The sequence below is a fragment of the Vulpes vulpes genome, chromosome 2 (genome assembly GCF_048418805.1).
Source record: "Vulpes vulpes isolate BD-2025 chromosome 2, VulVul3, whole genome shotgun sequence".
Taxonomy (NCBI): domain Eukaryota; kingdom Metazoa; phylum Chordata; class Mammalia; order Carnivora; family Canidae; genus Vulpes; species Vulpes vulpes.
The window spans coordinates 27,309,199-27,323,011 of NC_132781.1; the positions used below are offsets into that span (position 1 = coordinate 27,309,199).

Here is a 13,813-nt window from a genome sequence, read left to right on the forward strand (position 1 = left end):
CTACTCTAGGGAGTGTTGATACTGATAAGAAATCAGCAATCAGAAAAGGTGAAATGTAGATATTTCACCTCCTGCACGGATGCCACTCTGGATTCTCAGATAAGGACAGAGGGTAGAAATGCTGACCCTGAAAGATGGAGCTCGAAGAAGCATGCCGTTACCAATAAATGCTACCACGTCTGAGCTCTCACCGTGTGCCACGCACTGTTCCGAGCACTTTACATACACTGATTCTCTTAATCCTGAAAACAACCCCACAGGATGAACCGTTTTATATCCTGATTATGATGATAGCTATGCAAATCTGAATGTGCTGAAGTTCAGAGAACCACATGCTGAAGGAAAAAGTTAATTTAACTGTATGATAATTTAAAAAATAAAGTAAAAAAAAAGACTACATACTGTATGATTCCATTGAAATTTGAAAAAAGCAAAACTACAGTGATAGCAGATCAGTGGCTGCCAGGGGTCAGGGTTGGGAGTGTTGGAGGGATTGACTGCTGAGGGACATGAGGGCACTTTTCGTGGTGATGAAAGTGTTTGAGATCATAGTTGTAGTGGTGGTTTCATGACTATGTATTTATGAGAACACACTGACTTGTACAGTTAAAATTGCTTTTATTGCAGGTAAACTATACCTCAATAAAGCTAGGGAGGGGAGCCCTACAGATGGGCATCACTGTTAGTATCATTAATAAGGAAACTGAGGGACCAGGAGGTTGAGTACCTTGTCCAAGGTCATAGGTGTGTGTGTGTGACAAACTCAGATTCAAACACTGGAATGAATAACTCTGGTAATTTTCACCTTTGCAATTAACCACCACTCATTCAAGTAGGTCCCAGCTCCTCACCCGGGGCAGGGGAACACATCAGTCCTAGACAGGCAGGTGCAACAGGAAATGTGTGATCCTGACTAAGGACCTTACAGAAACAGCAATTGTTATGAGGGGGAGGGGGAAGTTTGGGTCCATGACAATCCTTCCCAAAGCAGACACAGCTATTTGCTTTGAAAAAACTAGAGCAGGGGCACTGAGTCTTGAGGCAGGTGTCTGGTGATCGCTGGGCCTTCCCCTATTTCCTGGCTGGGAGTGTGATTTAAAACCTCCTGGCTAAGCTCATTTTGCCAAACAGCTCCTGCAGGATCCATTTTTAAGACCCAATCCAGAAATTTCTAGCTCAGCAAACGGGATGCACTCCAAGAAAATGTATTTGCCCACGCCACCTCTGAGCCAAAGGAACATGAGTTCCCGTGCTTTGCAAAGGAAAACAGATGTGTTTATACACAACCAGTTTTACAGATATACAAATACCTTGCTTAGTGTATTTCAAAGAAGTGAGAGAAAAAAACCCCCATCACTATGCATCTGTATGGAACGTCCAGTTACTGTCCATCTGAGAGTGGCAGGTGAATGAATCTACAGTCATCAGCGGGTGCACAAAATGATGCTGTGTCATATTTCCCATTGCAATTTGTGCCACTTGGAGAAATAGGCTTCTGTCTCCCTTTACAGCCAGAAAAAGTGCAGGCAATTCCTAAGGCTGATGTAGAACCGGGAGGGGCTGAAATATCCTCTCAGGTGACACACAGGGCACTTGTGATTAGAGAGAATGAACTTACCCATGATCAAGCAGCTGCTTAGAAGCAGAACCAGTTAGCTGCTGCGACTTTGCATTAGCTTAAGTCAGAGACCTGGGCTCAAATCCCCACTATTCCCCTTATGGACCATGTGATTAAAAGCAGGTTCTTTAATGTCTCTGACTTTTTCTTTTTATAAAATGGTGCTTATGAGTGCTAGCTCACAGGTCTGTTGTGAACACTGGGTGTGAGGAGGCACTGAGTACAGTGCCTGGGTCATCGTGCATGCTCAATAAATGGAAGCCAATGGTAGCAATTATATTGGTGTGTTATGATTATATGCAAAGATTTTGGACTTATCTGCAAGATTTTGGACTAGATGACTGGCACAGCACTTGAAAGCTTAAAAAGTCCTATCACAGGAGTGCTTTTTCCCACTCCTGTGGGAACTCCTATCAACCTATTGATATCTATCTATCTATCTATCTATCTATCATCTATCTATCTATCATCTATCTATCTATCAATCAATCATCTATGACTGGCATTATTAAACCCAGATCAAAGTTTAAAAAGGTTAAGGAAGGCTAAGGGATTTGTCCAGTTTTGTCCTTACTGAGATCACACAACTAGTAGGTGACAGAATGAGATCTTGAAGGCAGACTTTCTAAGTAAAAATTTTACCCTATGTCCAATGTGTCTGACTCTTGGACCAATGTCCTTTTCCATGGTGTGTGCTTGCCTCTGCTTCCCTGAAGCCCTCTTCTGGGCCAAGGCAACTACTGCTCTTGGAAACTGCCTCTAACAAGCTGATCCAATGAATAATCATGAGAGCAATCCTAGTGTTGCCCTTTTACTGCGAAGATGGGGATAGATTTATAGAGGCTGACTCTGGCTGGTATTTGGGAACGGATAATTACCTTCACTTACTATATCCTAGGCTGCTTCGGCTAAATATTTACTGCCCAGAATTTCGCCCTTTCCCACCAGTTCTGAACACGAACATGCCACAGGCAACTAAGTGGCATAATTCATTTGGGGCAACCATAAATCTAAGGCTTCCACCAGAAATGATGCAAAAAATTAATGGAACATGAAATCAAGTAAATGGAATTGAGTACAGTAATTAGTTCATATTTTAATCCTCAGGTCTGTTTATTATCCGTCAACTGGCGAGCAATTAAGTCGACACCATTGAGAAGATTAGCTTTGTTTCAGCAAAAGTTTATCGATATGTCAGAGCAAATGAATCTGGGGGTTTTAAACGGCTTTATTTTGAATTGTACAGCAGCACATCCATGGAGTGGCTAGACATCTAATGATTTAATTTTGCAATATTATTATCTAGATTATTTATATTTAATATTACTGAGCTGTTCTAGATGGTTACTGGGGAGAGTGGGTGGAAGCGGGGATTCAAACTGCAGAAAAGCGTGGCTCATATTCTTAGGTCGTTGTGATTGCCTTTTCATATTAAGACCAACTGAAGGATCTTTAAGGAGCTTTGCTTTCTATTTTAGTCTTCCAGTCTTTCATTTCCACATTTCTTGCAATCAGGCACTATTACAGTTCTTACATTGGTGGTATTTTTGTTGAGGGTGATGTGGTAACTTCTAGACCCATCTCCTCATGGATGCTGATCAGTGCTCATGTTTGTAAAATACTCTGCCAATGTCTTTGCCTTTTTGAGGCTGGCTGAGTAAACATCCTTGTGATGGGTTCTGCTCATTGTGGTAGAAAATCTGATTATCAGACTACACCTGCTCTATGGGGCAACTAAATCAGATGATCTCAAAGGGGCTGCTGAATCTTGGGATTTAATATGATTTAAATTTGTACTTGAAAAAATTTAAATTTCAAACTTAGGTTCCGGTCCTGATTCAGCCACTGAACCTCAGTGATTTTTGGCAGGGCTCTTATCCTCTCTGGCATCTGATTTTTCTTTTGTACAGTAAGTGGGTTCGAAGAGGTGACATCCATGGGACCTCCAATTTTAACACTTCAGACAGACACTTTGAGCAGACTTGTTCAATAGCAGGTCTATACTTTGAAGTAGGAGAGGTGATCTTTGGTGGAACCTCTGCAAATTTTAGTGAACTGTTGACAGTGGTTAGAGTAGTGGTGAATGGGTCATTCTTACTTTACACCTTTCTTTTCCAATTGATTTTATTCCTGTGGCTTTGGAAATGGGCGAAAAAAAAAAAGTACAGCTAGTTTGTAGAAACAATGTCATTGGTTACTAAATAAAGGAAGACCACATTCGGCACTTGTAAAGCCATAACAGTAATGGTCTCCACGGTGACAGATTCTACACTGAAACTTGATCAAATCCCAGTTAATGCCTGTCTTTAATAATGTCTTTGTAATATTATACCTTCTTTCCTGCTTTAGACAGAACACCAGAAAGGAGATTAGAGTCCAGTAGAGGAGGATGGTAGCCATCATAATGTCATCCTGGCAGGATCAGCTCAGAGTTATGAGGCAAGTTAGGATGAGAGTCAACAGGATAATGAGTTGACCTCAGCAAATTGTCTTTAAATGCAGTGTCTTCTCTTGTTGGCTGCCCCATGGTATCCATCTAAAACTAGCAATCCAGGAAGGTGCTGACTTGATTGGGTTGTCTCTTCCCAGAAGTCATTATAAAAATGTCCAAAGGGAAGGATCTGTATCCTTACTTAGATCACAGTCATCATCTGCTTACTGGTATCATCATAATATGCCCTACCATCATTTGGGCTTCTGACTTCTGTTTGCTTTGCTTTTCGAAGGCCAGTTTGCTAACTCTGAGTGGGACTGGCTCCTGCGATCCAGAACTTTGGCTGCTAGCATTGGCAAAGACAAGTTCTGGGTCTGATCTTGGGAGTAATTCCAGGGTCTGAAATGTGGAATCTACATGAATTTTTCTAGCAATTGGCAATCTATCAGTTGTTCTATTCCTCCTCCCAGGTACCTTGAAGGATTCACTTACTCTGTATTTGTGAATAACAACATAAAATATCTAGAACTTCAGTTGATACTGACATGAACCTTATTAGGTTTGCCATCACGACAACAGAATTTAATTCATGACATACTGGGCATAATATAGGCGCTCTGAAAGTTGAAATCTTTTAAGTTATCTTCACTTGCTCATTCAATCTTTTCATTCAAGAGTATCTGTCAGGTGCCTGTCACATGTATGGGGACATATTAAAAATGTACAACCTACTCTGTGTCTGCAGGAGCTCACAGTCTGGGAAGTCAGGGGCTTCCCCATGGTCTACAGATCTTTGAATCTCCCCACTGGGCTAGACCTCAGAGTAGGTGAGTAATCACTATTATGGAGTTTATGGGAAGGTACACCTTGGCTTATGTTAAGCAATGTTATGAATCAGAAGACCTGAGCTAAGCCCAACCTTAATCATTTATTGTCTGCATGGTCTTGCGCCTTAGTTTCTCCAGGTAAGAGGGGGATAATAAGAAGAGGCAACTTCACTGAGCTAGTGTTTGCTGATTAAATGGGAGAATTTATGTTATGCTTTGAAATTCATTGAGAGTAAAGGCCAGAGTACATACAAAGTCCAGGCAAAGAGGACATAATGTGCAGTGGCCCTGCCACTCTTACCTCTCTGACTTCTCACACCCTCTCACTCACTCCTGTGGTCACACAGCTCTCCTCTTCCTAGAACACTCACAGCTCTCTTCCACTTCAAAACCATGGTACCGGCTGTTACCTCTGTCTGGAATGTCCTTCCCCTAGACATCTCTATGGCAACCTCACAAATGTCATCCTCTCAATACAGCTTCATGGACCATCCTGTTTACTTGTAACTCATTACTGCATGCTCTGATCCCTCCCGATCCTATTTCTTTTCCCATAGCGTTTATCATATTCTAATTTACCATAGACACTCACTTAATATGTTTATTATTTATTATTTTTTCCTTTCTCACATACAGGAAGGATTTTTGTGTTTTCTTTACTGCAGCACATGGTAGGCACTCAATAATTTGTTAGCTGAATGAATGAATGAATGAATGGATGAAAACAAATCCCAAAGCATGTAAACAGTGGCTGGATGCTAGCAATGAGATTCTGCAGTTACCTGTAGATGTGCCTGAGCAAGTTCTGGATTGTGCTGCAGAGTAAATGATTCAAGTTTGTGCCTTGTTCTCTAAGATGACGCTTTTTGTATCCAATCCTTTTGTGTTCTTTATCACATCAAGGATAGGTCTGGGTTAGTACCTTGTTAATACATTTTGAATCTCTCAAAGCACAATCCTTTCTCAATGAAAGCCCGGAACACTAGTTAGTGTTTGCTGTGAACTAAACCATTCTTCCTGTTTTCCAGTTTCTGATAGGACTTGATGCTTTGGACAGCCTTTATCCAAACACTCCATCTTCAATTTAAATGAGGCTGGATATTCCTAGTATAGTCAATAGGTACAACACACTCAACAGTCCACGAAAAAATGCCTATAAACTTTGAATTCTTAGGTCACCAATAGTTGACTGAGTCACTGATTCAGTGATTGAATGACTCATTCCACAAACATCAATTAAGCGCCCACTGTATGTTGGGTACTATGCTAGGTGTATGGTATACAAAGATGAATAGAGAAAAGAGTCTCTGTCCTTAAGGGGTTTCTGAAGATCATTTATTCTTTCATTCAGTAAACATGTATGGACTCTGCTCTCATGTGTCTGACATTGTACAAGGTGCTGAGAATACAGCGATGATCAAAATAAAATCTCTATTAACAAAGAACTACAGTTCTGAGAGAAGCAAGAGTAAACAGTTATAAAATCTACACTGATGGGCAATTTAGTAGATTGGGGTCAGCAAAATTTTTGTGTAAAAGACTGGATACTTTGTAAATATATTGGCTTTTGCAGGCCACACATGGTCTCTGTTGCACATTTTTCCTCCTCCTCCTCCTCCTCCTCCTCCTCCTCCTCCTCTTTCTATTTTTTGTATATTTTTTTTTATTGGAGTTTGATTTGCCAACATGTAGCATAACACCCAGTGCTCATCCCTTCTTCTTCTTAAAACAAACAATACTTTAAACATGTAAACTATTTTTAGCTAGTCAACTGAATTTGTTTCACAGGCTATGGCTTGTGGGCTATTGAAATAGATGAATACGGAGGATTCTCAGGGAGTCAAGAGGAAGCAGCATGTTTCTGGCTAGGAGGAGGGAAGGAGGCTTGGAAATCTCCAGGGGATGGAGGTGGGGAGGATATTGTTCTGGAATGAAGAAGAGTGAGAGAAAGCTGGCATTCAGGATACAGGGAGCTACAGCATTCAGGAAGCTCTTCCATACATTATGACCATGTACATGCTATTCTTAAACATCCCAATTCTCATTCCCCTTCAAAACTCTGCTTGTGCCAACGAACATCTCTACAAGGAGGTCCCAGCCTCCCAGCAAAGTGCTAATTACATTGCCTGAGTACCTCCCCCCAGAGCTGTTGAATGCCTAATGGGGCACTGGTTCTCAGTTATGTGCTCCTCAGCGCTTTTCATACTTTAGCACACTTCAGGACAATTTGATGTTGCTTATTCCTACAAATTTGTGTGGCTTTAAGTCAAGCCTGTCTCTAAAGGATGGCAAATAACCGACTCCTTTAAGGGGACAGGCCTGCATTTTCTGCATTTCTCACTTATTTGCCGAGATAATTGTTTTCTCTATTCTGGCTCTGAGCCACTAAATACATAAACAAACAAACAACTAAATAAATAAATAAATAAATAAATAAATAAATAAATAAATAAATAACATTTGACTTTTATTCCACCTTTTAATGGAAAAGTCTTATCTGCATTCATAGCAATAGCTGTGGATGGTTTCCTTGCTTGGATATGTTTGAGCAGAACCAGAGACCCAAGAGGCTGAGCCTGGAAAGGCTCATGTTCCTACCTGATCTTCAGTGGGAGCAGCAACCATGTCAGGCCACAGAGGTGTCCATCCATCCTCTCCTTTAAACCATCCTGAGAGAAAGCTAGTTCATAAACCCCTTCCAGAACCATCCTCAAACATAACCCACGTTACACTGTATTTTAAATATACGTATCTCTCACTAGCTGTCTGCTTTGCTGGGCTGTGGTGCTCAGCACACAGCAGAAGCATTGGAGGCACGTGAAGAGTGGATGAAATGAATGCTGAGGATCTGTTACAAGTGTCCCACCAAGTGGCTGGTGCGAGTCTCAGTATACTCCCTGACGCCTTCGAAAAGAACTTGAAGGTTTTTAAAATGAGTATTTCCAACCTCCCCTCAAAAAGAGAGCTTCTTTTTGCCTAGCCTCATTCCTGGAACTTCATCCATCACATAATTCTTTTCAAATATTATCTTTTGTCAGGTTAACATATTTGCTTCTTTCTGCAAAGACCCTCCTTTATAGTGGACGTGAATCCAGCCACTTAGACATGATTAGCAAGCGAAGGGTCTTACTTATTAAAAACAGTTAATTTTCCCTTCTTGAAAAAATGGAGCTATTTGAATCCCTGAATATACTCATTTATCACCAACCCCCAACGAGGCATCCAGGAGTTCTCCGTGTAGGACATGAATAATTTTTATAAAAACGCAGTTGCTGACTGTGTCGTACATCCACGCAGCTTTATAAAACAAAGCAAATGATTACCATCAATTACAATAACCTCACCAGACAAGACTGCAATTAATCTACAGCTCTTGAGATAACGACTGTTGCACTGTGCCAAGGAAAATGCCTGGCATTAATTGACTTATCACGATCAGCAATGATGGATGGGACAGATGGCAATGTGATTATTCATTGTCAACAAAATAAACACACGCTCTGTTGCTAGAAGTGTCTACTTAGGTCCTCTCAGAGGATAGCCAAACACAGAGACCAAAGGTGGTTTTGAAGAGAGCACAAAATAAAAATAAGATGTTAACCTGCAGGATGGGCTACATCTACTTTAACTGGGGCTTAACACTCAGTGGAATCTGGTTGGAAGACATTTTCTATAAGGAAATTGTGGATTGCATGGGATTTCAGCACGAGAAGGTGCATTACTTGCTCATTAAGATATGAGTCACCTTTATGAAGTCCTCAAATTCCATTCCATGCTTAATAATTCCAGTGATGAGAATTCACTATTTTCAGAGGTAAGCTCATTCCATTGATAGATAGCTGTCATTGTTAGAATATATATTTATTTACATCTGAACTCCATCTTTCCAGGACTTCCATCCATGGACCCTCATATCAGAGAAGCTGCCAAACTTTTCTCATTAACTAAACTCTTTTACATATCTCAAAGGCCAATATCTACCCACATGACCCTGTTTTGGTGCTTCCAACATTCTGATTCCTTGCATCTAAACCCATACCAGTTTAGAGACCATTCATACTGAGGGGCTTGGAAAGAAATGACCACAGCTGATGTGGTCTGCCCAAGACAAGGTGTAATGATACCTACGCTGAGGCTAATGCTCTAACTTGTCTTGGAGCAGTGGCTGTGTGTGGCTGTCCTTCTTGGGAAGCTGTTCTCCAAATCTCATCAGTCTAGACAGCATTTGCATTTGCAATGACACCTGGGTGCCCTTTTTAATTTTTGTGCAATTGGTTTTATTGATTAAGTTCTCATTGTTTAGAAAGCTGGGATAATTCAGGCAGAGCCTGAGCTAAAACTGACTGGCTCAGTGGTCACTAACCAAAATCTCTTGGGGGGGATTTTTACAAATGTGTGTACTTGGACCCCACTCCTGGAGACCCCAATTCGAGTGCTTTAGGGAAGGATGCAAATGTAAATATTTTGACAATAGTCCCCAGTTAATTCTGACTTGCAACTCTGTTTAGATGCTTTATTCATTGAGAACACTTAATAATGTACTGCTGAGTGAGTGCTTCACAAACCTAATCATCAGACTCTCCTGGGAGCTTTAAAAATGCAGATTCCTTGGAGTGCCTGATACCTGTGGTCTGGGTACATCTAGGAAAATTAATACTTTGAAAGATCACATTGTTATATGTATCCCTTAAGGATTTTGGAGACACTCATTTACTCCAAAATTGTAGTTCCTATACAAATTACAAAGCACTTTTATCACACATTGAAGGAAAAGGCAGTTCTAAGGAATTCTACAGAGTGAAGATTCCAGCCAAGTAACCATCCACATTTTTTCACCCATTCATTTAATAAATTCATTAATAAATTAATTTAGTCTGAGGCAATATTATGATAAGGATCAGAATATAACAGTTCAGTGAGGGAGAAAAGCAAAGAAATAAAAGCAAATAAATGAGCAAGTAAACCAACAAATAAAATAGTTACAAATACTGAAATAATATGTATTTAAAAAGGAAGTGTTTATCTAATTTGAATATTCCCTAGTTCAGAGTGACAGTCTCCAGTCACTCTCAATGCATGGATTTTCTCCCTGCTTTCACCATATTCCCTACTATACTCCAACTCAGAATCTGCAACTTTAGGGAGTTTTTTTTTTTCCATTAGGGTGCCTTTGGCAGACATCCCTAATCAATCCTAGCATTTTTTCCTATGGATCCAGAAAGGAGGCTCATTCCTGCTGAACCTTGTCCTCCATGCAGCCATTACGAATAGAGGATGATGAACTCCACCCACCCCTTCCCCAATACACACAAGACCCTGACACAACTTGGTGACTTTGTTGTCCTTCATTTCTTGCTTTATCTTTGTTGTCTATCAATTCTTGAGTACTCCAAGTGTTCCTTACATCTGAAATCCCACTTAATTTTCAAAATAACCTTGTGTTGTGTTTAAACTCAGCCTTAGAAGGATCAAGAAACCATCTCAAGATCATACAATAAATGAATATCAGAGCAGGAGGTACAAACTCAGGTACTTTGACTTCAGAGCTGATGTTCTTACAAAGTATTTGGCACTGCCTTTCTTTCTTAGCCCAGTTCAAAGAGCCCCACCTCTGGGACACTTCTCCTGATCCCTTCAGGTAAAATCTGTGAGTTGGCCAGCATCTTCGTACATCTTCATAACAGAATGGCTATACTTTATTGCTTTGAATATAGTACTCTTTGAACTCCTCTGTGGTAGGAGCTTTGTCTTTTTGTTTTGTTTTGTTTTCTTTTAAATCTTTGTATCCCTAGTACCTAGCAAAGAGCCTAGGTAGATTTTCAGTTGGTACTTTGAAACAATCATTAAAATCTGGCCACTGGACTCATTAAGGTCGGGCTCTCTTTCTCAGTGTAGAGCTTTACTATATTAAAAACAATATTAGGTTTAAACATAATGTTGACTGAAGAAAAATGAAAAAGACCAAGTCAATAATGAGATCATACTTCTGTTATTTCAAAGCTTTCTTGACATCAGTTACTGAAGATTTTTAAACAGAAACCGGATATTTAGCATAGAAGCCCCCCTGACTCCTAGCTGATAACCACCCTCAGGTGTAAGAGGACAAATGAACTATACCATGCTTGTCAAGTGTCAGAACCACAGATGACACCTGTTTAAACTGTGGCTCTCATTCTATAATGGAAACTGGTTTGCCTCACTGCTGTGGCTTGAGCTCAATCTGGATTGATGGTGGCACACAGTGATACTCACCATTGATGGTGACATACAATGACATTTCCATTCTGTAGGAAGTCAGGCAGACTATTTACCTGCCTGACATTTATTTCACAGTGAGCTATAGTTTTGTGCAAATAAGACCCATTCTACCAGAAGGGGTAGACCTATACTCTCATATGGGAGGCTGATGGTTCAGATAGGTATCAGAGAAAGTGTGCATGAAAGGTGAGGGCTTGGGATTAAAATAATGCTCCAGAGATACTGGAAGGCATGAGTCACGAGAGCTGCCAATATCTCAGAGGGCAATACCCAGTCCCACTTTCATTGTGGCCTTCCCTCGAAAACAGCGGAAGCACATTTATAGACTTCCACGTCAACTTGCAAAAAACAGATGGAGAAAGGAGGCACTGACCTTCTCATTTCACAGATTTAAAAGAAAGATTTCCATCTGTTATCTCACCTTGGGTATAAATAGACACCGAGTCTTATTAATTGGCACCCAACTTTAGTACCTCAATAGTTCTGCATACCTCCCCAGAGAAGGCTTGTCCGTTGAGGAGGTGCTCCGACCCTTGGCTGTCCTCACTCCCAAAGTGTAGTCGGATCTCCTCCAGCCGGTGGCTGTATGTCATGGGCCCTCCTGATATGTTGACCAAGTGCTCCTTGTCTAGGCGCAGGGACACGTGTCTTCCAGTGTTGTACATGGTCCCACTGACCTGTAAGGCAACGCACAACAGGTCAAGCAAGGCTCTTCTTTCCATTTCTCACCAAACCCAGCAGTGCTGAGACCAATGCCTTTTGCTTCCTTTGGATGGGAACATATTAGGCTGAGTCTACATACAGAGTAGAGAGTAGCAATACCCCGAGGGCCTTCCTGTCCTACTTGGCTTAACCACATTTATGAACACATGATCATTTAGTAATTTGAGGTAGGAATTCAAAGGAGACCTCAGAAACTGTGACTAATATTTTGGACATTGCACCATTGTATAAAAGATAATTTGTCCTTCTCAACAACAGGTGTTGGCAAGGCTGTGAAGAAAAAGAAACCCTTGTGCACTGTCGGTGGGAATGCAAAGTGGCATAGTGATTCTGCAAAACAGTATGGAGGTTCCTCAAAAAGTTAAAAAAAGAATTACCCTTCGATCCAGCAATCACACTACTGGATATTTACCCAGAGAATACAAAGATGCTAACACAAAGGCATACATGCTACCCTGTGTCTATAGCACATTTTTTGCAAGAGCCAAACTAAGGAAGCAGCCCAAGTATTCATTGATAGATAAATGGATAAAGAAGATGTGGTGCATATATATACAATGGAATATTTACCAGCCATAAAAAAAGTATGGAATCTTGGCATTTGCAACAACATAGATGGAGCTAGAGAATATAAGGCTAAGCAAAATGAATCAATCAGAGAAAGTCAGATACCATATGATTTCACTCATATGTGGAATTTAAGAAGTAAAACAAATGAGCAAAGGAAGAAAAGAGAGACAAATCATGAAATAGACTCTTAACTCTAGAGAACAAACTAATGGTTACTGGAGGGCGGTGGGTGGGTGGGTGGGGGTAGGGGGAACAGGTGATAGGGATAAAGGAGCATGCTTGTCATGATGAGCACTAGGTGACATATGGAAGTGTTTAATCACTATAGTGTACACCTGAACTAATATTACAGCATATGCTAACTGGAATTTAAATAACAACTTAAAAAAATAACTTGCCCCTATTATCATAGGGGATGTTGAGATACTGCAAAATTAAAATCTCAGGTATGAGAAACTGGAGAAAGCAAGAGATACCACAAAAGCCAAATGAGAGACAAGGAATCCAAAATGGGTGAAGAGGAGCAGATCCTCATGAGAGACTGAAGGCTCTGGTCTGAAGTCCCAAGTGTTCAGTTCAGTGTGTCTTTGTTAGGTCCCTCTCTTGCGCCTGCCACTATACACTGCATAGAGTGTGAGCTGTGATCCCTTCTCAGAGCTCATGGACTCAGTGCTAAGCTAAAGAGGTGAATACAAGTTGCCTATGTTTCTTCCTCACTCCTGATTCCATCTTGCACGAGCCTCTCAAATCGCTGACCTTACTGCTTCGTATTCCTTTTTCTTCTTTTCTCTTTGAACTTGATATTCAGCTTCATTTTCTTGACTTAGCACCTCTCAACACTTGATCCTAGAACTCTGATTCCTACCTGTGACTCTACTGCCTTAGTCTTCTGGGTTCACTTAGTTTTTGGGGGCAGAACAAAAGCTTAAAGGAGACTTTGAATGGGTCTGAATGGAATGCTCTGGGCTCTCAGAGGCTGATGATTGGATTTTCTTCCTGCTTATTCTGACTCCTTTGGTCCCAGCTGTCTGCCCTAGAGATTCCTTAAGGGCTTCATGTAACATCTGATACCTTTAATTAGTCACGGTTTCATACATTTTCTCTATAGCACTACCCTTACCTGCCCCTCTACTTTTCTGACACTAGCCTTGTGAATAATCAAATAGGTCTGTAGATGGCTTACTGTGGCAGACAGTAATGCCCACTAATATTCAACTAACTTATTATTCTGCCATTTTGCTGTAAGGTGGAGCCCATGTGACTGATGTTGGCCATGGGATGTGAGGGGACATGACAGGTGTCACTTCCAGGGTGAAACAGTGAAAAACGTATGCACAAGTCTCCAGTCTCTCTCTCCCCTTGAGACATCAATCATTGGGGCTA

At 40.9% G+C, this 13,813-nt stretch overlaps 1 protein-coding gene across 4 annotated transcripts in view; it reads right to left on the reverse strand.

Annotated features, from left to right (window-relative positions):
• CA10 (carbonic anhydrase 10) overlaps positions 1 to 13,813 on the reverse strand; it is a 476,846-nt gene that overhangs the window by 91,604 nt on the left and 371,429 nt on the right. For all 4 annotated transcript variants that reach the window (XM_072747501.1, XM_072747502.1, XM_072747500.1 and 1 more), the window contains exon 5: positions 11,629 to 11,814. In XM_072747501.1, coding sequence (XP_072603602.1) covers positions 11,629 to 11,814 — 186 coding nt within the window. The remainder of the gene's footprint in view (positions 1 to 11,628; positions 11,815 to 13,813) is intronic.